Source organism: Haliaeetus albicilla, chromosome 24, assembly GCF_947461875.1.
Source record: "Haliaeetus albicilla chromosome 24, bHalAlb1.1, whole genome shotgun sequence".
NCBI lineage: Eukaryota > Metazoa > Chordata > Aves > Accipitriformes > Accipitridae > Haliaeetus > Haliaeetus albicilla.
Window position 1 is genome coordinate 2274587 of NC_091506.1, and position 26837 is coordinate 2301423.

At 42.9% G+C, this 26837-nt stretch overlaps 1 protein-coding gene across 12 annotated transcripts in view; it reads right to left on the reverse strand.

Moving 5' to 3' along the window:
- The window catches only part of ITPR1 (inositol 1,4,5-trisphosphate receptor type 1), a 186213-nt gene that overhangs the window by 14560 nt on the left and 144816 nt on the right, over positions 1–26837 (reverse strand). For all 12 annotated transcript variants that reach the window (XM_069811782.1, XM_069811791.1, XM_069811789.1 and 9 more), the window contains 13 exons: positions 25136–25246; positions 23748–23843; positions 22855–22977; positions 21863–21967; positions 20813–21005; positions 16931–17053; positions 13031–13206; positions 11594–11758; positions 9733–9928; positions 8247–8348; positions 6432–6571; positions 4931–5096; positions 3991–4151 (listed from right to left, as the gene is read on the reverse strand). In XM_069811782.1, the coding sequence (XP_069667883.1) occupies positions 3991–4151; positions 4931–5096; positions 6432–6571; positions 8247–8348; positions 9733–9928; positions 11594–11758; positions 13031–13206; positions 16931–17053; positions 20813–21005; positions 21863–21967; positions 22855–22977; positions 23748–23843; positions 25136–25246 (1857 nt within the window). The remainder of the gene's footprint in view (positions 1–3990; positions 4152–4930; positions 5097–6431; positions 6572–8246; positions 8349–9732; positions 9929–11593; positions 11759–13030; positions 13207–16930; positions 17054–20812; positions 21006–21862; positions 21968–22854; positions 22978–23747; positions 23844–25135; positions 25247–26837) is intronic.

Consider the following 26837-nt stretch of genomic DNA (forward strand, 5'->3'; position numbering starts at 1 on the left):
GGAGTTGTGCCGAGTTCACATTAGTCATTTGGGTGTGGATGTCAATGTCTGGCCAACACGATAAGTGGATCCCCCCACCTCCTACACACTTGGTATTATTCAGACATCACCTGATCTTCCCTGGTGACTACAAAGCCACGCAGCAGCTGAACCGTATGCCTTTGTTCCTGGGAAACGCGGGATGCACCGGACTACCAGCTCTGCAGCACCATTAGCATACTTTCCAGATAAACACTTTTGGAAAGACATTGGTCCATCCTGAAGTCGCACTACCTTAAGTGCACATCTGCAGTGCTTTAGCCAGATGAGCAGAAATTAGGTCATGGGGAGGGCTTTATAAACACCAAGAATTAAAGACCATCTCTGTTACCACTAGATGTTTTCTCACATCCTACAGTACTGTCTGTGCTATTAAACAGATATTAGGAGGTGGCTCAAGAATGCATTTCGAAGGTGAGCTGCTTCATGCCAAGCTCTGTTTGCCGAGGTTATCGACCTCACCAGTGCTGGTTAAGGACTTCAGGACAGCGGATGAGTCACCGCAGCAGCTCGGGTGTGTACCCAAGCTCAGCTTCTACATCAAACAGAACCAGCAATCCCATTTTTCCCCACCGCGTTGCTCTAGCAATTCCCAGTGAAGATTCTTAAGATATCCCAAGTTTTACATCACATATCACAGCAGGCACACGCTCACCTTACTGATGAAAGTGAATATTATCCCTATTTACAGGGGGAAAAGCTGGTGATGAATTCCAGGCCTCTTATCAAAAGTCTGGACTTGTAGCTACAAGACCACTGCAGCCTGGCTTCCCACGCAGCGGCACACAAACACACCAGGCTCCGCAAACACGGGGGAACGTGAACAAAGACAATCCGAGATTACAAGCACCAACAGACCCATAATTGTATCAGAAAAACGTTATGGAAGCTATACTTACCAATCAGTACTATCTGTAGTCTATTAGATTTTATTTTGTCAGATCATTGTTTTTTAAATTGTTATTTTGCTCAGGCTTATGGTGCTCAAAATACATCTAAACCTTAATCCCTTTCCAAGAGTAACTGTTGACTTCTTTCTGCATGCTGCTTTTTAACTTACTGAGCTTCTATCCATGAAGAAATATAAAATTCACTAAAGAATTGTAGTTACTCATTGATTTTCAAGGCTACAATTTCTTTTTATGCTGGGTCAGGTTCCTGCAGGGTGCAAGATGAATTCTATGGGCAAGATTCAGCTCTGCCATCTCCAGTATAGTGGATAGCCTCAGAATTGCCTTTCTACACACATTATTTTTAGACAAGAAAACATCAAAATTCAAGATCACTCTTAAAGCTTCTGAATATTCACTAACTGGCATAAGTGAAATTGTCCAGGATTCTTTTGATACGACAGTGCTTAAAATATCTTTAAAGCACTGTACAAGCAGCACTGGATGCAACTCACAAGCTCATGGTGAATATAATTTTAGTGTCCTAAATTCGTTCTTCTGGGTTTTTGTTTTTTTAATGTTCTCTAGTGTTGGAACAACCCACAAATACTAAATGTCAGAGGGAATTTTTTTTTTAATTTTTTTTTTTTTTACTATTGCCAAAAGGCAGAAATCCCAGAGTTTTCTAAAGATATTCTGTTGAGAGTCAGAGCAAAGGTGAAGCGTATTTGAGGTGTATTCTGTCATTGCAATATGATTTGGAGCACATTATACTTCCTACCCTCAACTACTAAAAATGGGTATAAATTGCAGTTGAACAATGGTACCACGGAACAGCCCAAGGAAAAGACAGGCCCCATCTTTGTCATTATCAAAGATGTTAGAGTGCCACCTTCAGTCTGCACACGTGGGGAGAAAATCCCTTTTAAAATCTACCCACGACGTAAGTAGGCTTTCCAGGAGAATCTGGTAGCCGCAGACATTAAGCAACCACAGGTTCCCATTCGCCCTCTGTACAAATACAAAATAAACCATCACCCCCAACAGGTGAATCTCGACCTTTGGAACCACTGATATATTTAAGGCTTTCCTTTTGCCCATCCTTCTAGATTCATGGGATGAAGACAGAAGGCTTAAGTAAAAGATGAACCATGCCCTAAGTTACTCCTAGATATACCTTAGGCAGAAAAAAGGATTTCTGACTCGTACAGAAGTATTTAAAACAGGCCTGGTAGAGAAATATATTCATCATGTTTTACACTCAGATTTTCTAGGGCAGAAAAGCATGTTTTTAATGTTAATGGATGATGGAAAGAAATTGCTTCTGATTTTCAGAGGAAGCTTTGCCAGATCAGTCCCAAGGAACACATCGACTGCAAAATGCTGCCGAGAGCTACGGTGTCGGGGCAGCAGCAGCCCGAGCTGCCCCGGTCACGCCTGTGCCGGGTCGTTGCAGACCACTGATGTGCAAAGCAAATTTACTTCCTATTCCACAGCTTGTACGGTTACACCACGCTTTCAACAGCATTGCAGTGAGACCCAGCTCATGAAATGCAAAAAACCACCAACTACAAGACATACTCCAAACCTCTACCTAGAGCATATAGTTATATAAAACTGCATCTGCATGAGACACTTGGTCTATGCATAATGTATCCAAACTTCCATTCAATACACAGTAATCAGCCCTTGCTGACACTTCTATGAATGGGAATTCTGATAAAAGTTCTCCAGTTTTTGTGTTTATTGCAAACATATTCAGTGACTAGGTTTTGGTTCTTATCTAATTTGAACTGTTAATCTGAAATAATAATTTGTTAATAAATTGTTCGTTAATTGGAACTTTTTAAAACTAGTTTTAACACAACACAAGATCCTCTTTTACAAGCAGAAACATTTTAAAGAGTACAGTGCTTTCCCCTGAAGTAATGCTTGCTGCAGTGGGATAAATAAAGGGAGCAACATAATCGGTCAGACTAGAAAGCAGCAGTGATGTACTTAGTTATCTCACTGTGCTAATCCTCTATCAGGTGACTGCTCACAAGATTTCTTTAAGCCCTCATTACAGGGGCAGAAATCCAGAACTAGGACATACACTGTAGTGACCCCAAAGTAACATGTTTAACCTCTAAGAGATCTTGGTGGGATTTACACGCTGACCGGGCCACGACAAATTGCCCACTTAAAGGTACGTTGTACCTCTGGAGCAAAAAGGCTAGAGACAAATAAAGAAAAGTTTTCTGCTATTTATTCGTCTGACGGCAAATAAAGAACTAATTGAAATGTTATAAATCAGAAACAGCTTTTGCTAACCAGCCAGAAGACACACAAATTAGTAACTGGGGTTTAGGATCTAATTCCAGGAGCTCTGAACCTGCAGCTTGCCAGAAACGAGGCTTTTAATTCTCTCATTAAAAGGCGTTACAATTGAGTAGATATTAATTTTAGTTTTTTTTACAATAAGCTAAAATCATATGACAACAAATCCTACAAGTCAGTTTAAGATATTTGTACTGGGACAGGTTATAACCAGTTTGTTACACATCAGACAGGTCCACCAGCTTGCAAATATTCCCCCTTAAACATTAGTTTTCAAAACAGAACACCTTCTCTTCACCTGATTTAAAACCACAGAGACTACCTGACCGTCACTGCTCCCTGCCACCTACTTCGGCAGACACGCGGGAGGGTGTCGGAGGCCGAGAAGCCGCAGGCACGCAGACGCAGATCGCCGTACGACCGCGGTGCTGCAGCACACGTCGGCTGCCACGAGTGCCCCTGCCCGCACCATCCATTTGCAGCGTGCTGCAATGTGCTGCCATCAACGCAATGTCTTTTATCGAGTTATCTTGCCAAGTACATCTTAAGTATATTATCTTTAGAGATGCTTCTAAAAGGAAAGGCATTGGATTAAGCCTATTATTGCGGAAAAAGCCTTACCCCAAGTTTTTACTTGCAAAATAAATAAAATACGAGTACTATATTTACCAAACATGCCAGTAGATTGGTCTAATCTGGGAGGGGGGAGTAGGGGAGGAGAAAAGCAGAACTCCAAACTCACCTTGATCATTTCTGCCACATAACTTTCTGGTCCTGTATATTCTGTTGAGTCTTTTACTTTCACTAACACAATAAAGCACAAATAATGCCACATATTGTGCTCTTCTTTAATGTGCTCTTCAAATGTGACTGTCTTGTTATCAAACTTATCTCTTTCCAAACCTACAAGAGTGACACATATATAACCCTTAGTATTTACAAACTGATACTAAGAAAATGAGCTCTAAGAACAAAACTTGTTTCTACAGTCTGCTGTACTTAACAGTCGCAATCATTCTTAAATGAACACTCAGTAACAGGGATAAACTCTCTAACAAATTCCCACAGTGTAGCAATTAGAGGAAAGAAGGCTTAACAAGTACTGCTCACACTTTACATAACAGAAAACTTTTGATTAAAAAAAGGTAGCTACCTCGTATGCAATCAGCTTGCTGGTTTTCGTAACGCATCTCCTATTTTTAGGCAAAATGACACCAAAAGCAACATTTGCTTTGCAGCAAACTTCCAAAGGTTACTTCTGTCAGTCTGTGTGTTATGCAACTTCTGCATGACCATCACATTTAACCGCACCGGCCTCAAAGGCTCGGCAGCTTAATTCCCAATCTACTGATGGGAAAAACTTTCACAGGCACTGCTCAACACTCTACACCCTTGGAAAAAACAACTGTTTATAAAAATCTCTCCCATTCGAATAGGAAACTATTCTTTGAAGCACAGGAGAAACAAACTAAGGAGCTGAGGAAAAACCAGTATACTGAGCATACATTCCCCCTCTCTTCCCGCTGCCAGGCTCCGATGTGTGTGGTACCTGAGAATATCAACCAGCTGAGGAATGCAAGGTAGGAACAGTCAGAAATTCCAGACTCCTGTTTCCTGCAAGTTTGCAGCTATCTCTGACTTTGAGAGAGTAACCCTTTACTCTTGAGTGTTTCTACACTTACCACAAATAAAGCAAGTCGTTTTTAAAATTTCTTCTTTCTTCTGTTTTTCACTCCTTAAATCAGCAAAAGTGTCAATGATCACACCAAAAATCAGGTTAAGGACAATAATGATGACCATGAAGAAGAATAACAGATCATATATCACTCTAGCAGCAAATAGAGGTTCCTGCAAGATACATATTTTAATAATTAACAACCCAAATACGTGCACATCTAACCCTTACCATGCCTTTCTCAGTTCAGCAACGGAGTACACTGCCCCACAACCCCTCCCTTCAGAGTCTCCATTTCTGATGCTCTCCAATGATAACTTACAACTCAAAACATTAAGTGAAACTAAAATGCAAGATTACTGAAAGAAAAGCCAAATTAGTCAGCTACCAGTATGCAGTCTCTACAGAGCTGCTCGTTCTGCCTACTGTATCCAAGTCTGTCCTCTTCTCTCACACACATTGAAAATTGTTCTCCCCTCACCCCCACCCTGCAAGCCCATCCAAATTATATCCTTATATTAATCTGCTTATATATCAATATAGTAGCAGTGTTGACCATAAAGTCTTCTGCTGAAATTTAATAGTATTCATTTCATTTATGCTAACAACCATGTATGTGGACATTAAGTTGGACTTCCCAGTATCCATTTCATATTTATTGCAGGCCTGAATACCTGAACACCTAACCCCCATTTTCAGAATCATCCTGCCAGTTGGGTGCCAAATTTTTATTAAGAATTATGTAACTTTCAAATCATTGTAAGCTGAAAATAAGGCTACACATTAGAAAACACTTTGAAATTGCAGATAACAACAGAAAAGCGTTCACTCTGACTGAGACTGCTCCTTTGGCCCCTAACATGGTTTTGGGGAATGACAACCTGAGACTCAAATGGGCACAAACAGCTAAAAAGAACCAGCTATACGGGCAGCTTTGGGTATTATGACAAATTCCTGCTGCTTTGACTGGTCCCGGCTCTGTGATGATGGCTCCAGACAACAGCCTGCCTTCCTTCCCACAGTCCCAGCTCCAACCCATCTTGGTCCCTGTCCTCTCATCCATGCCCAGTTTTACACATCTTACCTTTCCCTAGGGATGCTCTCCACAGAAGCTCGTGCCACTAGCATGGTATCAGCTACCACTGCAGTTTCATTCTGCTACCTCATGTTACTCTTCCAATAGCTTGTACTTATTTCTTCAGATCCTGAACTCCCAAAGTGCACACTGTTGGCTACACCACTTCTGTTCCTTTGGGCCCCATTCTGGACAGCCCTCAAGCTAAAAAAGCCCCCCAAAAAGGATGGGTAGAAGCTTGTTTGAACTGGCTGCTGTTTAATCTGATATACAGAGATTTAACAATATTACACGGAGAGAAAGTGTGGTCCCTTCTAGTCGCGATGTACCCCACTTCTGTTTAAAGGGAGCGTATACACGTCTTCCCCAGCAGAACTAGATCCCCAGCCCGACGTGGTTATCACTCTTCCACCCCCATTCAGTGATAATTTACCTCTTTGGATGGTTTCCTGAGCACATCACCTACTCCACCCCCACTCCTGAGCCCATGACTCAGTACAGTAACAATGCACATCAGTAACGTCTCGCACGTATGCTCTTTATTCTCTTCCTCCATTTCTTCAGCAATCAGTTCTATTAACACAGCAAGCAAAGACACGTTTCAAAGGCAAGAAGATCAGTTTTAAATAATTCTCCTCACTCTTTGCCGGTTATGCTCTCTCCCCCCTTTGCGAAAACTGCCGGGTTTCCAGCCAGCGTCGCAAACCCCCTTAGCTCTTGCAAAGAGCCGACCACGGGAGCAGGTCTCTGCTCCGGCTCCAGCCTGCCCTCCTCTCCCCACCAGCAGAGTTTTCTTTTGTGCTTGAACTGCTGTCTTTGACTTGGTTAAGTATCTCTTTCCATTTCTGTTAGCATGCATAGCTCAGATCACCAGATGCCTGTTTATACAGAATCATAGCTTTCTGACAGCTCAGAGGACAAAGTGTTGCCTCTTACACTCTCCCTTGGTGCCTAACAGATTGCACAGCCTTTGGGCTGCACTCAAAATGGCAACTTCGACTCGTATTTTTCAAATGGCTAAAATATCACTGCTTACGGAAACAGCATTTTACTAAAAAAAGTAACACACTTTTTTTGACCCTCTCTTCATTTGGCTGAAGCCTCCAACTTCGCTGTTTCAGTTGCAGAACTGCTAGAATCAATTACCTAATCTCATATACTCTCCCTGTACCCATTAAAAGTCTCATGATTTTCATTTCATCATACAAATGCTCATGAGCAGATCCCACCTTCCCACAGACAGCTTTAGAAAGACCCAAATCCCCATGCAATCCAGAAATAGCCAGACCCCAAGATGGTAGAGAAATGGCCAAAGATTTGGGCATCATTAATATCCCTGGCCACAGAAGACCCAATATCAGGTTGATTATTTATGATACAAAAACACCTCTGGAGTTTCCCTTCCTGCAGCAAGAGTAAAGACAAAGCAGCACGCTCCTCCTAGAGTTGAATAAAGCAGCTATTCCTGTGTCAGTGTTGAAGCTTAGTTTATCAAAGAGGACATTTAAGCAAAACAGAACCATCTCCTCTTGCGAACATGGGCTTGTGGCCATTATTGACCTTTGAAACATTTGACCATATGAGCGCTCCACTTCTAAGAGATACAGTGATGTTCCGTCTGGCTCTCACAGCCAGCGTCATAAATCTCCGAGGAGTAAATTACATTTTCTAGAAAATAAAACTGAAATATTTCAATACACAATCTGAGGCTGGCGATTATGCTACAAGTAATATCTCGCATGCACTACTTTGATCTCAAAAACCCCCAAACCTACCCTGTCTACTTAATCCATTGAGTACTTCCTGCCATGATATTAAAAACAGTTTCCTTAGCTAGATAGAATAATGCTGATGATAAACGATGTTCTGCTCCATATTTCACAGGGTATTATCCTCTGAGATCACATTTAATAGCCTAATGTTTTAAAATAATAAACTTTGCAAAGAGGTAAACTGCATCACTTCCTTCTCAAATTGATGTAGAAAATTAAAGAGTACGACAGTGTTTTATCAAAGTATGGTTTAGTTCTAAGTTTCTCTAGTTTAATCACTTCATGTAACAAATGTTATTTATGCTGTTGGCCTAAATTAATCCCATTTCAAGTTAGATAGTCTCATGATAGCTTTCCTCCCAGATTTATTACATGGGATTTTTAAAGAAATTATTGTTTCCTTAATTTCAGGTGCTTAACTAGAAAAAGTGTGAAAACTCAGGGTGTGAGTTATGAATTCAACAGCAGATACTCACGGTCTGAAGGAATGATTGAAGAACAGTTTTCACTGCTACCTGCTTTGCATACATCTGAATAGAGAAACTCTCCAGTCATGGTCTCACCTGGTTCTGCGCGATCTAAAAACAGAAGGTGATGAATCAAATGGATAGTTTAACGTTTCGTACATTTTGCAAGATTACTTCTCAGATATTAAGGTACCCCATCATATTCAGTGTGCAATTACTAGGCAGATTCAGAACAGTGTATTATCCTAGAGTTTAGAAGGGCACGGTACTTTCTGATTTACACATTCAATGATTTTAAATTCAAACATAAAATTCTTATTTCTATGAATCAAAGACCAAACTTGTGCATTTATTTTGCATCAGCTCCAAAGTTGAGAGAGTAATTGAAATTGTTCCGAAATTACTATGTTCTAGTGCACAATGAATTTTGAAGGTGTCTTGAAAACTTGCTTTTCAACGTCTTGCAAATATCAGACCAAACCTACTGCCACATAGTGATACATCTCTGGCATTTCTCCAGCCACATGGAAACGTGAAATAATAGGGTCAGTGAGGTTTGGGTCTCTCACAGGGCTGGCAGTAAAATTAGAAAAAATAGCGGGAATGTCAAATAATACCTGTCGGAATAGCTCAAGTGTCAGAAAAAAAGCCCAAAGACAGAACAAGACAAAACCCAACCTCTCCTCTAACAAATTTCATTACTGTGCTTCCCACCCACTAAGTTAGTAGCTTGATGCTGCAGGGTGGAAAAAAAAAATATCCAATTTTTAACTTACAATAAGCAACCTAAGGTCAGCACAGAGAAGTCTGCTACGAAGTTTAAACTGTAGCAAGTATTTGAGGGAGGTTAATACAGTCTATAAAACTATGAGCAAACCAGAATTAGAGAGATAAACCTCTACTTCACAGGAGCATCTCTTTGTTGTCCTTTGATGCCCTTCATTTATATTCAGTCTGTTATTTCAGATAAAATACTAATTTTTGTTATGCTGAAACTAAACCCCACCGTTAAAAGCCAATATAAGCATTCGAGAGCTGGCAAACCGAGGCAGAACTGAATTCTCCCAGTGCAGAGCCTTCTCCACAATGGCCTACCTAAAGTCTGCTCGTAATTAAACTGGGGGAGGGAGTAGGTGTAGCTGAATTAGATAATCTCAACTGTTTTAGCAAACAGTGAGGGGAGAAATAAATCTCAACCATGTGCAGAAGAGCCCAAGTGCTATCTCCAGGGCTTCCTCCTCCCCATCCCTCTTTATGCTGCAGCAGATTGCAGCGTTTTGTAAAAATACTGGGGTATCCATTTGCCCCAATCCATTTGATTGTTTTAAAATTTTATTTTCTATTTAAACAGCGTCCTTTGTGAGGAAGAAATTGTCAAACTGGCAAGGCAATCAGTATGTTTTGCAAAAGGTGGAAGACACTCAGCACGCCCCGGGGAACAAAAGCCCATTACTTTCTTCAACACACACCGTCGAAACAAGTCGCCGGTACCAACCTGGCAATAACGTTTCATTAGGGAGCTTGTCTACTTCCAGGATAAAGTCATCTTTGAAGAAGAGGTACCCCACTATGGAGAACAGGTAGACCAAGATGAGGGCGAGAACAGCAGTCAGGATGATGGAACGCCCATTGCGAGTGACGCTCTTGATGACGTTCAGCAAGGTCTCTTCTCGGTACACCAAGTCAAAGAGCTGGGGGACAACGAACAGAAAGCAAAGGCTGTTTCTCACATGTACCACCATTACCACTGGTGGCATGCTACGTGTTGGTGTAACATGGGGCAGCACATTAACAATACCAATCTGATGTTTTAAAGAGCATTTAAAGCATTTTTTTTGGCCTTTTTATAGTTATCTGAAATTTAACATATCAGCAAAGCAAAATATAGCAGGAGGCAAGGGAGATGGGGTCCCTCACTCCCACTGTACCAGTCTTGTGCCATGCACTTTGAAACATGAAGAATGGAGGTAAGCTGTACCCTCCTCTTCATCTGTACTGCACGGACTCTAGTCCTGAGCAGCAGCTTGGGAAGAAGTCCCTGCCTGGTGTGAGGGCAGGTATTCTTGCTTAAGTGCTAGGTATACAGTGCGTGCTTTAAACATAAAGCTGCTAACACATACTGTTTTATCTTTTTTTATAGTACTATCTGCCCCATCACAATCTGCAAGTAGCGCATCTCAAAATACAGTTAGCTATTTCCTTTAAGTCTTAGCTTATGGAGTGTATAATTAAATGAGCAACATTTTTTTCCCAAATTCTTTGTTTAAATTTCTTTACAGATGTTTCCTTAATTTTTCACCCCTCTGGGTCTGTGACAACTCACCAGCACAGCCCAGGCAGGTTGCTGGCTATGCTGGTTGACAATGAGAGAACAGGTATTTGTTAAATTGTACCTACATCAATACAGAAAATAACCAATTCAGGTACCAGAGGATGTCGCAAGCATCAAACAAAGGGACAAAAATAGAGTGTTCTGAATGGGATTTAAGGTTTGCTTTAAAAGTGACACATTTTCTCCACCAACACTAGATATACTCCTTCAGTGCTTATTCTTAGAAGTATTGTGCTGTGCAAGATGAATTCCACCCCAAACAGAAAAAACACGTATGCCAGGCATCCGTGTCAGTCGTGTGAGGTCTGGAGTCTAGCTACAGCTAAGGAGACACTCCAAAGATAACCAACTGCTCCAAAAGCATGGACACTATGTTATACTTATTGACAATAACAGTAAACCATCTTAAAGACTGTGTGCCTCTTACTCATAGCATGGTAACTCCAAAAGTACCTACTGTTCAGCTAACATTTCTATGGCTAGATTTTTTTTTTTCCCTCATGTAAGAGCTTATATGACCTTAAGAAGGCTTAAACCTTCACCAGGTATTGATATTAAAGTCACGACATTTTAAATTGTTTTATTATCTTGGATGTCAGAGCAGGGTCACAAGCAATACATCTAACCTAGCAACCCCATGCCTTCGAAGTCTGAGAAGAGAACTAACATACACAGGGAAATGCTAAATACCTTCATTGCAACTGCATACACATTTACTGTAACGAGCAATTTAAACTAAATTTAACCTTAAACACGTCTTGTACAACATATGTGAGAAGAAGAAGAAAGCCCCCGCTTGTCCGTACGAATGAGGAAGAAGAGATGCAGCAGGAGTCCCGTAGCCTCCCACCGTAACTTCTCCCAGGCAAAATCTCCAGTATGCAGTTCTCAAACGAGTGCTGGTACAACAATTTCCCAGTAGTAAAACAGAAAGCAAGTGGTGTATGACACATCTAGATAGGTCCAAGATGGGACTTTACAAACACAGACAGAAAACCACTCTGAGGGCAAAGTGAATACCTACCAACAAACTATAAAAGAATTCATGTACGAAGAGCCCCAGAGCGCAAATCAGAAGGTACAGCAGGTGATAAAGAAACTCTACATCCATGATCATTGCCTTGTATCCTCTAGTGAAGGTTCCACAGTTACCCACAAAACTCATCAGAAAAATGATTTTATTACAGACCTAAGGAAAGATTAACCATGTATTAGTTACAACATATGGCTTTCAGGAAAAAAAAGGCAATTTTTCAAAGCTGGAGGTAACTTGGCTCCATAATGATGTCAAGAACCATGCTGAATTGTCTGTTACACAATAGCATTTCACACGTCAGTCAAAACCTGCTTTCTGTTGCATTTTCTGCACGGCTGAGACAGTGAGCTAAAACTAAAACTGCAGATGTCCAAGAAAACGTGTGCACTGACTCCTGTTTCCAGCTTGTTGTCAAAGGGCATCAAGACTACAATTTAAAGAACAACATACCTGGTGCGAGAGGTAAGCCTTCCTAAAAAACCAAACCACCCCACCCCTGTTCTAAGCATGGCACTTTCTGCAGTCAAGTAACTCTCTAGCCTACAGCAACCCTTATATTTCTGAAACACCTCCTGTTGCTTGCTAATAAGCAAGCAGTCCAGATTCCCTCAGCAATTCACTCTCGGATCACACACCCAGTAATCCTCCTGTGTAACACCAGAAGGAAGGCTGCCTTCAACTTACCTGGAACCTGCTAAATGCTACGATTACCAACGGCAACAACCACCACCCTCGCAATGCAACTCTGACTCTGTACTACATGGTGATGTCTTTTGAAGACAAGGAACGCTATTAAATGATGCACTTGAAAGCTGGGCACTTCGTAATAAAGGCCAGGTCTTTGAGAAGACACATCTTTGCACGGCTCCTGCTGACTCAGTCGGAGAGAAACCCTTTTGGCTCACTTGCCACAGGAGACCACAAGTATCCGGGTTTGAGCGTTAATGAAGTTCTCTGGTGGCTCAGCTTACATGCTCAGTCCACACATTACTGTAGCAAAACTGCTTAGTGTCAGCTTTTGGCTGGCAGGTAGACTGCAGACAGACATTGGGGAAATGCATTGTTCAGTGAATCTTACACAACCCTGAAAATACTGTAGCTTAGTCGCTGAACGGAGACGGGTTTGAGCGAATAACTATGTACTTTAGGGTCACAGAGACTTCTTTACATTTCTGGCTGGGGTGGGAGCTGTTTCTAGACTGTGGCAAAACTGAGCAAAACCTCAGAGGTCCCCAGCCTGGGGAAACAGAATTAAATGAACGACAGCAAAGCACTTCTGCTAGAAACAGTCCAAAGAGGGAATTACTTCTCCCACCAGTTCCACCACAATGTCCCAGGCTATTTTTGCCTGACATCTTCCCGAGCAGGTAAGAAACCCTTATGTAAGATGCAAGAGAACTTCAAAAAAGCCCACTCAATACTTACGTTGAATGCACCCAGAAGAAATAAGGTAGGTTGTAAACCAACTGAAAATATTAGTCGTAATATTGTAGAAGCGATTAAGGCTCGGATGCCGTGGGGCTTAGGCAGAGCTATAACGATGGCCAGAGATATCAGCATAGCTGTCCACAGCAAGCCTGACAAGTGGGGCTCCAGTGTACCTAGGGTGGAGAGGCAAAACCAAAACCCGATTCAATACTTTGTAGAACCAAACAAAACAAAACCAAAAGAACCAACTAAATGCCATTTTATCTTATCTCTGGTGGAGCATCATTAAGGCTCATGTTCAGACATTACTGATTTCAAAGCTGTAAGTGGAGCATCTGAGCCCAATGCCTTCAGCAGATTTTAATTACAAACTTGTTACTAAAGCGTTATGTAAATGATAAGCGCCAGTATTATAGGATTCTTCAGTTTAGTGTTCACTACTTATACACCTTGAATGCTGAAAAGGAGAGGCATTTTGCTAATGTGCTCTGTAGAGGCATTGAATGGGTAGGTGAAGACAGACAACATACTCCTCCAGGTCCAGATTCACAGCAGATTCTCCTATTATGCTTTTGGTCAAAAACCTCGTACCAGTTTTTGTCATCTCTTGCTATTTCTGGTTCTATTTAGACTGTCCCATGAGACTGTCTGCTTACATAACATCAAGCCTATGTTGCTAAAAATACAGTTCTCTGAAAGAGCCATAAAAAATCCTCAGCTGAAAATACCATTTACCCTGGGTTTATGCAGAATATGAGAGACATCTCTTTCTTAAAACTGACAAAAAAAAAAAAAAAAAAAAAGAAGTTTTTCTTCAAGCAACTGGCTCCTTAACAGACAAAAAGGCAAGACCCCCAAATTTCATAGCACTCAGCAGCCCTTCTACAAGTACATACGCAGAGGACTGTTGTGTCTTATTGGCAAGATATTTGCTGAGGGATTTTTCCTCCCCCCGCCCAAATTCAGACGGCTTAGGAAATATTACTCTCATCTGACTACCACGAGCAGCCATTTCATTTTGTTCCAAATCACTGTAGATTAATAAAGACAGCAGAAGATAGATGGAAATTAAAACTTAATAAGCGTAAAGTTGAACAGATGTTTCCGCTGTCTGAAGGGAGTTTGGGATCCCAGAGCAACGCTGCCACCGCTACTTGAGCTGTCAAACAGCAAAAGGTGCAGAGCTCGAAACAGTCTCACCCGTGTGGGAAAGATAAACAGCACAGAAAGGGGAGAGACAGAAAAATGCACAAAAGCTTATTTAGGAATGACTTGAGAATTGCCACGAGAGGCAGATCCTGAAGGACCCTGCCGGCACCTGCACAGGTGTCTGAACATCCCAGCTATTAGAAAGCCATCCATGGCACATGAAGGGATTTGCTTTCACAAGTTTCAGCAGTTCCCAGCAGGCCTGCAAAAATAACTAGAGTTAATGAAGTCCTCAGCTATTGCCTGTAACACCCACCTTGGAAAGACCCGACACCACAGGCAGCTCATCAGCATGAGGAGTGCAACGCCGTGACATGAAATGTCCTTAGTGGGACCTGGGTCAGGCGAGTACCCGCAGGGAAGAGCGGGGCTCAGGGCACGGGCTCGCCTCTCCTTTCCAGGGATGGAGAGAGACTGGGAGCAGACTGGGAGCAGTGCCTTTGCCCTTGGCAAACGGAGCTCGCCGAGCCAGTGGTCGCTCGACATCAACCGTCTGCACCCAACCTACGTCAAAGCCTTGCTGCGAGCACGTGGAGTCCGCTACATGACTGCGGGCAGGGGGAGCGTGTAACCGGCAGGAAGGTCTCCCTGTCTCTGGAATTCTCACCGTTCCGGTATCGAATTCCAGGCATCCAGTTTTGTTTCTGCTCCTCAAGTCAGAAGTTTTACAGCTTCTGCTACAGTCAGATGCTGATCAGCTGCTCAGTTCACTGTGTCTGAGCAACTCAAGACACTGACAACTTCCCCCAAACAGTCTGTTTTGAAGAGGGTTTTTTTTTCTTAAAAAAAGCTAAATATAAAATACACTTGTATTTACTTATTTTTCATTTTTGACTGTAACTAGTAGAGGAAGAGATTTTATCAAAATGTTACCTGATAAAGTATTTCAAGTATGTAGGGTAGGGCATCTTCAAAATGGCAAATGATCCCCCCCGCCAAGTCCTGCAACTTGCAATCTCAGTGAACTCCTTTAATTACCAGCTTTCCTATCGGCCATAAATACAGACCTTTAAATTTTAACCTGTGATCTTTGAAACTAGAGACAGAAAATTCATTTGCTCTTTGTGCTTGTTAAAACCCTTCAACCGACTGCCGGCCAGAACGGGATCTGGGTAGCCCCGCGGTCTGCTGCCACAGGGTGCGATGCAGAGGTACAGCAGCCGAAACCACAGCCTGGTGTTGCAGAAGGTAACTATACTCTTCCCCCTCTCAGGAACACTGAAATTTGGTCTAAAATATCCTGTACCTTCTCACAGGCTTTATCAGGATGCAGAACCCCTAATCACAAGTTTTCCACGCCCGCTGCCTTTACCACACTGCGACCACAAGCTGCTGTCGAACACTACTTGGACAAAACTACGACTCTCCTCAGTCTAAATTAACTGGTGAGCTGCAAAAGGGGTGAAACGGCTTTTATGCCGCACACACAGAGCTCAGCTGATAATTTTGTTAGGTTCAGGCTGCTGCTATCTTTGAGCCGCATTGTCTTTGGGTTCTGTAGTTAGCAATGGATGCGAGAAAGATGCAGATGGAAGTTCAACAGGAAAAGATAAGCATCTAACTGGCCCTGTTGCATGATGAATCTCAAAGAAAGGGAAGTGAAGGCTTGAACATGAATCACCCTCTCCAGAAGGAGCTTTTACTGCTGGGGTCCTTATTTACTCCAGTTGACACGGATGTAGAAAAAGCTCCTAGCTAGTCATTTCCCTTACACCAGCTTTGCAAGGGATAAACTGGACAGAGGCATCCACAAGAATATTTCTCCAGATTTCCAGATTCCACCCCTCGACCTGCCCTGGGGTGCATCTCTTGGGAGAGGCTGGATCTAAGGAAGAGCAGCTGAATCTCATCAGGACTCCACTGGGAGTATTTACTGAATTGGCTCTAAGAACCACCACTGTCGCACAAACCCGCTTTTTGGATCAAAAGCAACTTCCAGGAGACCTATTACAGCAAGATTGTGCAACCCCACATGAACCGCACATGTTAACCCCCGCTTTACATTAGAAATGATAGCAAGTCCAGCTGCTAGCCGCTGATGGTAAAGAACCTCAGAGAGGCAACCTCCAGAGCCAGGGGACATGGTTCCTCCTCGCTCCGTAAGGCAAACTCTGCTCTAAGTGCTCAGGGGAGTAAGGGTCTCCTGGAGAGACAGTAACAGAGGGGAGACGGGCTCTTCTTCTGTATTCTCCATCGATTCCTGATGGCACAAAGCAGGTCCCTTCGCCCCCGTACGCCTCCCCTGCCAACGCAGGGTAATCTCACTCACCCAACCCCAATGCTCAGAGGCCTCCTGAAGTGCTGTGCAACCACAAAAGTTTTATGGAAAATGGCGTTAATAAAATGCAAGCTCAAGGAAAGCAATAAATTAACATTTCTCATATTCTTAGTTCAATACGTAATTACAGAACTTTAAACCAAAGTAGAACAGTCAAGTGATTAAAGGTGGATGTCTCTCTTTGATAATTTTTTCCCTTAGGAAAAAGCATGGCTCTACGTTTTCCTTCCAAATGCCTCAAGAAAAAGTCAGAACAGCACAATTTATATCAAGGCAATTACAAAAAAAGCCAATTTCTGTTCTGCTATCCCCACTGAAGTAAACAGGGATGCAGAGACACAAGTGGGGGACAGAATTTGGCTCCTTATCCCTTGTTTGTTCACATATTGTTGTATGTTAAATATTGGTACCTCCTCGAATTCCTTTGAATGGATAGAAAAATGCCACGAGCAGGTTCATAAGGACAGCCAGGTTAAAGGAAATACTGCTCCAGAAGGACATGTTGCGAGCACACCAGTACAGGAAAGGTTGAGCTGCAAAAGAGAAAAATAACTCTTGTTAATGGAGCATTTAAAAAAATAAAAGTTCTATATAAAAAATTAATCTCCACCAAAACTCAGTTTATTTTCAGTTTGCCCAAAAGCACAGCATCAACAGCAGTAATATTCATAGCTTATTCTGAAGTTTATTTGATTACTCTTTATATTTGGGGTACTTCCAGTTTCCTAGATAGTGCTTTAGGGCAAAGGACTCGTGTTAAAAAGGAAAGCATTTTCAAACATGATTTAGCAGCGGCATGAGAACAAGCTCAGAAATGCAGAGGTCAAGGACTTCAGGTTTCCCCTAATAACATACTTGGTACTCAGAGTCACACAAAGAACAATTAGGAGGAAGAAAATTTGTACAGGTTCGTACGGTGAGATTCAGCCCCATCCCTCTGAGTTACGCTGCTGCTGCCGCCAGCAGCTCACCTCCATGAGATGCTGCCCACCTTCAAACTTCTTTTCTGCTGCAGCAAGCCAGAAAAACCGCAGTGAAGACAGGGCAAGGTGGACAATTAAGACACAAAGCGCAGCATAGCGACACAGCCATAAATTTAAAATGTTTAGGACTAGCTGCCAAGCAAGTAAGACAACTTCACTTCAGGCTGATAATAGACCAGTATAGCCCCAGAATAATAACCGAGTTGAAGCTTGGCTGGCCTTCCCTGTGCCCTCTGGGCAAAGGACACAAGCACATCTGCACAGAGCTAAGCGTACAGTTAAACAGCTGCACATTTTAAATTCTTAATGTTACATATATAAATACTTTTCAAAAAGACTCCTAGTTTTAATAATCTCTGCAGCTAGAATCAAGAGGCACAGAAAGCAAAAAGATTCATTTTCTGAAGTGGTCGCAGACCAGAAGATGACAAGGACAGCTAAGAAGCTGCCTTACAGTAATTCCCTCTGCATCAAGGCAAAATCCCTGATTTTAGTTCCTGCAGGCCTATTGTACAGCAAATTGTGTACTCCTGAAATCTAGGCGGGGGGGGGGGGATCAATTAAAAATGCTCTCAAAGAAGGGAAAGAACTAATGTTTTTCCCTGGTGGAAGGAGGTAACATGTACAGGTATCAGAGAGCAAAGGAAAGAAGCTCACAGTGAAATTTATGGAAAAGATGAAAATGCAAACTCTGGGGCTGAAGAACAAATTAATGAATGCAGCAATTCTGAGCCTCACAGTAGCCACCACCTCTCTTCAGCAAATCACCTCTTCTAGCATCCTAAGCAAAAAAAATGGGTTAAAAGAATTATACAATGCCTCATTATACTGAGTTGAAATGCACATAAAAAGCAAATGTATTGAACAGCTGAATGCAAAGTACAAAGGACTACAAAAAGGTACCCCGTCACTGTAAGAATACAAGCTTCACTGCACCTCATCAGCCAGGCACATGTTAAGCCTCACTGAAAGGCAATGTAGCAATGTTTCAAATAAACGATACACTGATTTCTATATTATTTCTGTTCTCAATTTCATTTTAACTGGAAGAATTTGTAAGCAGGTTGAATTCATTTGTATGAAATTGTTATACAAAGGGTCATTATAAAGTTCCGGGTTTTACTTTAAACCTTCCTTTAGGGATGGGCACAGACTGTCTGCCCTGTGTAGCACCTCTACTGGTTTTGGCAGGCTCGTTTGAATTCTTAATTAAGACCTTGGGAGACTTACGGTGCTCAGAATATGGGCTAGCACCATGAGCTGAAGGGGAAGCACATGGGTCTTTATTTTAGAAAGTCTTTCTCAGGTTTGAATAATCTGTAAGTGGTATCACATGAGTGCAGCACAGAGCACTGCCAGCTGGTCACATCTCGAAAACACTAACCTCTATTTAAGACGTGAGAAACAATTGTGTAAACGTAGAATATCACCTAGAGGCCAAACAAGGCCAGAATATGAGGAGACAGATTAAATTATTCCAGTTTCTTGAAGAAAAAAGAAATATTCTCCACTTCTGCAGGTGGATCTTGACTAATTTGTGGTCTGTTGTTAATTATGGATGCCTTCACAGCTTGCCTGGAGATAGCCTCAAAGACAATTAAAGTAATTAAAACAACAACATCTAACAGCATACCTGGATGCTGTCGAAGACAAAGCTGTCCATTTGTTTAGGAAATAATTCCGTATTTCTTGTAGAGCTCTTAGAAGTCATTTTAGGAAACAGCCTCCTCAGGATTTTGATGCTGTCAGAAGCACTAATCCATTGTTCAGTGGAAATAGCTCCACTCTATTTAGTATTCATGCACATGAAAAATAATTCAGTAGAGCTGACCAAGTTTCAGGCGGTCTCATCTATACCTGACTTTGATAATTTTAAGTAATATGATTACAACTGCTTTTCTCTGTTAAAAGATCTACTAACATATACATACATACACCCAAATGATCAGAAGCAAATACTGAGTTTCCGTTACCAATTGCGCAACACTTCATAAGCTCTAGCGTGAACTGTGCATATGCATCCCAAAAACAAACTGGAAAGAGTTCAAGCTCTTCTTGGAGGTGCACAGTGAAAGGGCAAAATGCAATCGTCAGAGGTTACAACAAAGGGAATAATTTTATAAAAAATAATTTTCACAAGGAGGAAGGTCAAGAGGACCCTTCTCACTTAATTTTTTCCTATGCTATGCAATGCTGACTACCAACAAGGTCTCCGTCGGGGGAAAACCTTTGCTAACCGTGCTGGCATGGATGCTTGGCCCAGCAGGCAGGTTCTGGTGGCTGGCAGCAGGACGCAGCTGTACAGCACCAGCCCACTCTCACATTTGCTCTAGGAGGCGGTTCCGGACCAGTCTGTGCTCTTGCGCTAATAATTGGAGTTCAGCTGATTCAAGCATGGGGAACAACAGTGGCATCAGATGGCAGATGTTGACTTGAGCAGGAAATAACTGCTTTCTCTCACATTTCAGAGGATCATTGTTGGTAAATTCTAACCACTCATCACTGCCCACTGAAGCTGAGCCTCATGTGCAACGTTTCCCCTTTAACAAAACAAGATTTTTTTTAAATAAATAATTTTAAGCAAACAAGTTAGAAAGTGTACTGGGGGAGGTGGTGGCACTGTATGAATTAAAAGATAATTTAAAAAGTTTTCCTAGCTGCCAGTGGGAACTTCAGAGGGAAAAGCAGTGCTTGAAAATGCTCGCTTTCAGGTGTTTTAGCATCACAGGGCTGGAAGGGACTTAGTCGGCACATCTGCCAGTCTATTCCTTGCCCAAAGGAAGGTCGAATTGTACTTCTACCATTACTGGAAAAATGCATGTTTAACCTGTTCTCAAGTGCCTCCACTGCTGCAGATGCCATAAGTCCATGCTGCATTACCCAGCCTTACTCCTCCTCACAAAGCAAGGGAACTGCTTCGTGTATCCAGTGCAGGGAAGGAGAACAGACCGCTGCTTTCTTCAGCTGTGTCCTCTCCATTCCTCCCTGCCACCAAATGCCTTCTCATTTAAGCTAAGCCTCCACAATTTTGTTCCTTCCTGTTGGATCTTAAAAAAGACGACCTGTGATCCTTCTCACTGCTCTCCCCTGGATCCCCTCCAGTTGGTCCATATTGCTCTTGCATTAAGCTTGACTTCATTACAGCATACTGCCATCGTGCAGAGGAGCAGACTCTTTCAAACAATTATCAAGGTTGCTGCCACACTGGGGAACCATCTGCTACCGAGTCAACGTTTCAAACTCTGAAAACCTGACCTCAGTGCTCTGCTGGTGATGCTCCACACAACCACGCTGGCAACAGCAACCTACCTCGCAATTTCTTTTGCCAGTTCATCTCATTAAAGAGGTCTTCTGATTTCATGAAGAAGTCGTTGATCTTGCTGCCTTGTTCATCCCTCTCCGTGGTATAATATATCCGCAGCTTGGACTCCTTCGTGAGGAATTCACAGATACTGGGCACGGGGAAGACGATCTGCTCCATGGTACGGTCCGACCTGACAATCTGAACAGCAGTCTTTCTTAGAGTTCTTCCTAGTTTTTAAATTCTTTTATTTCTTCATTTGTCTGCTCCCCGCCACCCCCTGCCACCCCCCCTTCAAACCAGCTACATGTAGAAACTTGGACACATTTCCGCAGAACAGCAGCTTGATAGAGACTTCATTTAATTTACCTTTCAAAGTAGGCCTACAGTTAGCTCCAAGACTGGTAATTTCTATGCTGCGGTCTTATCCTGGCAATACTGCTCTTAACTGGGATTTCCACAGGGCCCAGTGAATCCTGCACCAAAGCTGTGCTGAATTTTAGAGCAATCTGGTTGCCCAGTTCAAGAATCTTAGCAAATTTTAGCCATGCACTGCACAGGCAAGTATGAGGAATAAGAGTTATATTTACATGGGTTATTAGAGAGTCTTGTGAACTCTCCCTATTTGTGTGTGTTTTACTTTTAAAAAGCATCTTAGACTGTACATCAGGCCAAACTGTCATTTTAATACAGAAAGAATGGCAAAAGCTATCACTAACTTTATGGATTCAGCAATAGTTCCGGCCAAAATGTAACAGAAGCGAAGTTACACTTCCTCCTGCCAACAGAGCTCTGCTCAGCTCCATCTTAAAGCCCACACATGACAGCTCAAAAATAGCTCCCCCCCCCCAGCGGCTGTCAAAAACTAAAATAAAAAAATAAGTACACATATATTCTCATGTCAAAGATGACAGTCCACACACAGGTAGTCAGTTTGATCAAAATATCACGTATAATATAGCCGGTGTTTAACTCCATCGTTTTTCTTCCAAGCGGCTCTTTCCGCAGCGGATCATTCCCCCCCCCACACCTCCCGGCAGCCACCGGCTTCCCTGTACCTCAATCTGTGCCGTGTGCTTGGCGTAAAACTCCAGAGCCTCGTCTCCCTCTATCTGACCTCCCGGCTTCAGCATGTTCTGCAGCTCTTTGTTATGACGAGCCAACTAAAATAAAGGAATGCAAAGGGAGTGGGAGACACCAGATGTCTCTCTATGATATTAAATTTCTGATTTTTGGCATAAAAAAAAGAAATAGTACGCAGTCAGCTGCTAAGAAAGGGCAAAGTTGACAGAAGGCTTATTCTATTCCAACCAGACACCCTGCAGCTCTATTTTGGGAGCAAGTCAGAATGATTCAAATATGTATTTTTTTAATATCCCTGTTATACTCCTCTTTTACCCATCCTCTCCCACCCTTTGCCTGACCTGGGAAACTTTGAACATTCACATTCAGTCTATCCTTCTACGCCCACCCTAATTCAAAGGTGTGCTAATCACGCAAGTATCTAGGCAGGGACGGAAGAGAAAATTTGCATCAATTGAAAAGCAGATGCACAGAGCATTGCTCCAAAAATGCTTCTGGATGCTCTAAATTCATCTTACAGCAGAGTGATGGTCTTTCTTCTCAGATGCTAAAGAAGTCTGTAATGAAGTGATACATGTAGCATCAATATATTAAGTAGATCTAGATATATTCTACACCCCCCCCTTTGGTCTTCTACCTTTCAAACACATTGTATCAATACAACAAACCTGACTGGCTCCAACATAGGGAGAATGTGGCAAGAACCACAGAAGCAGAGTGAGATTTCTGCTTGCAGTCTAATTGATCTGTGAGAATAATTTCTTTGGGAGTAGAAAGTAACCTTTGATACAGCTGAAAAATAATACATTGCTCCCCAGTACTGCCAAGAACTTGAATCACATGTCTTCAGAAACTCGGTCAAGAGCCTGTCTGCTTCCCATTATAAAAGAAAACTCCAAAACTTTTCTTATAGAATTTTCTTTTCTGATTCTTTACAGGTTTACAAAAGCTGTAGGCAAAATTCTACCTGATGAGCTAATATATAAATGTTGTGTCCCACGTTCCTCGGAGATGCCGCAAGATCTTCCCCATTTTCTCCATCCTCAAATTCTACTTCTCCCTGCAGATAAGCCTTCTTTATCACTTCCACCTAGAAAGAGAGACACAGGCCACTGAAGAGACAGCTCAGGCTGAGGGCTGAAGTCTGCTAAGGCCAGTATACACTTCGTACTCGTACACAGGTGAAAGGGAGCTGAGCATATATATTCAAGAGGAAGGTCGGTGGGCTTCCCAACCACCAGGATAAAAGAGGAGACCTGAACTCAGCACCTTCAGCCCAGCTCATTGACACAAGAACCTGAACTTCACGTTCCCCTCTAGGTAATGCATCCCGGGCCACCCTCGCCGCACGCTCCATCACGTTCCGACCTCTGGCCCCCGCCGTAGCTACGTGCACCGAGACAAGTCGACAGCGTTTCAGCTGTACTTTGAATCTCCCGGCTGTGTTTTCACCAGTTAACACATTAACCGGCCCAAAAGCCTGCTACAGTCTACCGAACCGCTTTTAGGGCACAAGAAGTTTTCGTTTCTCTCTGTCTCTTGTGCAAATAACTTCTACACGTGGATTCCAAAGAGTCGGACGACGCTCCTTCCCTGCCTTACGCAGGTTGCTGAATGCCTCCTCCGTGGCATTCGGCGTGGCTTCCCTAATTGCTCGTGCTGCCTGGGAACAAGACAGACCCCCCCCCGGGGATATTGCACTCATTTAACCAAATCCTTGAAAGCTCTTCCACTGCCCAGCAATCCACGCACAGACCTCTTGCAGCACGCCTGGGGGGGACGCGACCGCCCCAGTCTCCCCAGTGCTGCTGTCGCTGGTTTGAAGGGAGTCGGGAGTTTCAGAGCGACCCAGGGACTCACCAGCTCTTTGGGCCTCATGTTGTAGAGGATCCTCTCCGCGTTCTCGCTGTCGTGCCTGCTCTCCATGATCGCCAAGAGCAGTTTTGAGGCGTTGTTCTGAAGGGAGGGAAGAACACCAGCAATCACTGCCAGGACTCCAAAAACGAGGAGGGTACCCAGCTTGGGCACTGCCACCCGGGCTAAGGGCTCAAGACAGCCGGCTTCTGAAAAACACGACCCGCAGGCAAGGCAGATCCTCCCCGCCAGCCCACTGCAGGGCTCCTGCAGCCTCTCCTCGCCAAGCCCTCCTTCCCCTCTAATTACTGATATACACAACTTCGCAGTATTTTTTTACCAGTTTATTTCCCGAGCCCTACTTATCGGGGGCCATCAAACTAACCCAAGTTAAGGTTCGGATTTCCGAAACGCTGAGGTTGCAAGCTTGTATTATTTTGTTTTGAAGATACTGCAGCATTACCACAAGCTCTCAACTCCAAAATGGTGCAGCTCAGCTTTACTCAAGATACTGTTGATTAAATCAAAGGACAGCCAAGGCTGAAGACACAGACGTGCTCCGCTGCTTTTAACTGAAAATTACTCTGCAACCTGCTCATGCCAAGAAATAGAGGGAGGAAATGGGAAACTACCACAAGGCACCAGACTACTTTAATACGAACAATTAAGATTAAAATCCATCATGACTGACAATAAAAACCAATAAAAGTATTTAATTTTGAAGTATAATGCTAATTGAGTCTAAAAGCATTTTTTATTTAGAATAATAAAAAACCCACACTACCCATAATAATGGTGTGAGTCGGCAGCGGAAAACAACTAGACATTGCACTATAAGACAGGACAATAAGTCAGAAAGGAAATATTTCTAAAACATATGCTGATGCAGGAGTGCTCTGTGACTGCTGTTGCTAGAAGACAACCTGCTAGTGTATTTTGAAACCAGCACAAGGGCTAATTATTTCAGCATTAATATGAACCGCCCTAAACAATTCTTGATGATTAAACATCAACTGATTAAACAGCAGCAGTAAAGTATGAGGAAACTAGACATAGCACGAGAAATTTTACTTCCATTGTATATGTAAAAGCTCTGAAACAATGGAGAAGTTTTCATCAGCTTTAAATCTTTAACAGGAAATTATTTTAGGATTTCTCAGCATATCTTGGCTGCCTGCATCCTCCCCCCATCTGAAAACTGGTGCCTCCATGTTATCGTTTAAAAGATGAAATGCCTCTGACAAATAATCTTTGGGCACTGCCTCCAGCTCGCTGATGCATATAATTTTTTGGCACTTATGAATATTGGGATATAATAAACACCCACGTAATTCCAACAATAAAATTATGTTTCATCTTACTGTTAACGTGGATCGCACAAAATATTCACTTGCCTTCAGTTCCAACACAAGGTCCATCCTTTTCTTTCCCAAAGGGTTGATGTCATTGAGAATTAATGCTGTGATGATGTCAATACCGTTGGACTCGTGAGTAGCAATGCAGTTCTGTCCAAAGAAAATTCATCAAACTTCGCTAATTGTCTACACTAAAAATGCAGCCTAGGCTGGTGACCCAGCCAGAACAGAAGAGTCACCTCTTTCATCACCTCATAAGCTGTTCGAGATGGATAACTGAACAGAAAACTCCCGTCAGTGGAATAACAAAAGATTAAGGCATTTTGTTTCAAGCTTTTCCTATCATCAGCCATGGCATGTCCTACAGAAACCACCCAGCCTCAGGAAGCAGAAAGCAACACAGTTGATAAATGAAGCATTTACATGCCAAAGAGTCCAGGCTGAATACATAGCTGAGGAAGAACACTGTTTTACTGAGATTAGAGAGAGTTTTCTTTATTTTAGATCTGCCAATCAACACCTACTTCAGTCCTGTCTAACCAAAGAATGTGAATTTCTGTAACCCTCTTGCTTACCCTTTAACCCTGCTTTTATAATGGTCTATAACTGAAATGTACCAAGCAACAGCAGCTTGCTGGCTTCAAAATCCAGAGCCCTGCTCTGTCGTCAAGCTCCACTGCGAGGATCCATACCTATATCTAAAGGTTGTTATTTCACCTGACCCATATAACAGAGAGAAACTGTCAGTTATGAACTGATGTGTACAGCCTCATGCATTCCCTTGCAGAGGTACCCCCCCCCCCGCTTTGTTTAGCTTTGCTGTAAATTACGTTTGAGTGCATGAAGAAAAGGCACTTTAAAGAACAGATATTCTTGAAGACTTTTTGGAAAGTCACATTCCAGTCTATACCATGCTATGGTTCAATTAATATGCAAATAGAGAAAATAAGCAGATATCCATGTGTCTAAGTGCAGAGGTTTGCTTGTTAGAAAGGTGACACCCACCCCACAACACAGGACTTCGCAGGTCATGTCAGCTCAATGGGAAAAGTGTTCTCCAGCAAACACACACACACAGAGAGCATGTGTTATTTGTTGAGTCAATGCCAAAATATGCAGCCAGAGTTTGGAAAACTATTTTGGGGTAGCTATCTCTTTAGTATGGTTTAGTCTAGACTTTCAGACCTCATTTGACTCATCGAAACAGTTACAGCAAGGGTCACGTTCAGACCGAAGGCAGAAGACATGGGCCTGACTAATTGGCGATGCTGCTCAAAAGCACGGCTGTACAACCTGCGGGAAGGTGAAATGGAAAAGCACAGCTGAGCAGTACAGCTGCCCCTGCCCTCTGGTCCCTCCCACTGGAGCAAACTGTAATTCTGGAGCACCTAAAAACTCCTGCTTATGCCAACAAAGTGTCTTCCCATATTCCTTGCTGATTATTCAACCCTCGAGGAACAGAGCGGACCAACTCCAGCTGTGGGTCAGTAACTGCTTTATCTGACAGGATTACTGTCATTATTCAGTTACCCCTTCCCTGTAACGCGGTTACTTAAACCACCACGCTTGCTTTAAAACAGTTCTTCCTGCTCGGAGCAGAACGTACCGCTGACGGCGAGTACGGTTTGGGGGGAGCTGGACAGAGGCTGCCTCAGCCCCCAGCAGAGACTTGGCGGCCCTCACCAACACCCACCCCGTGCTCGTTGGGAGCCACTGTCGCGTCCCCGCGCAGGGACAGTCG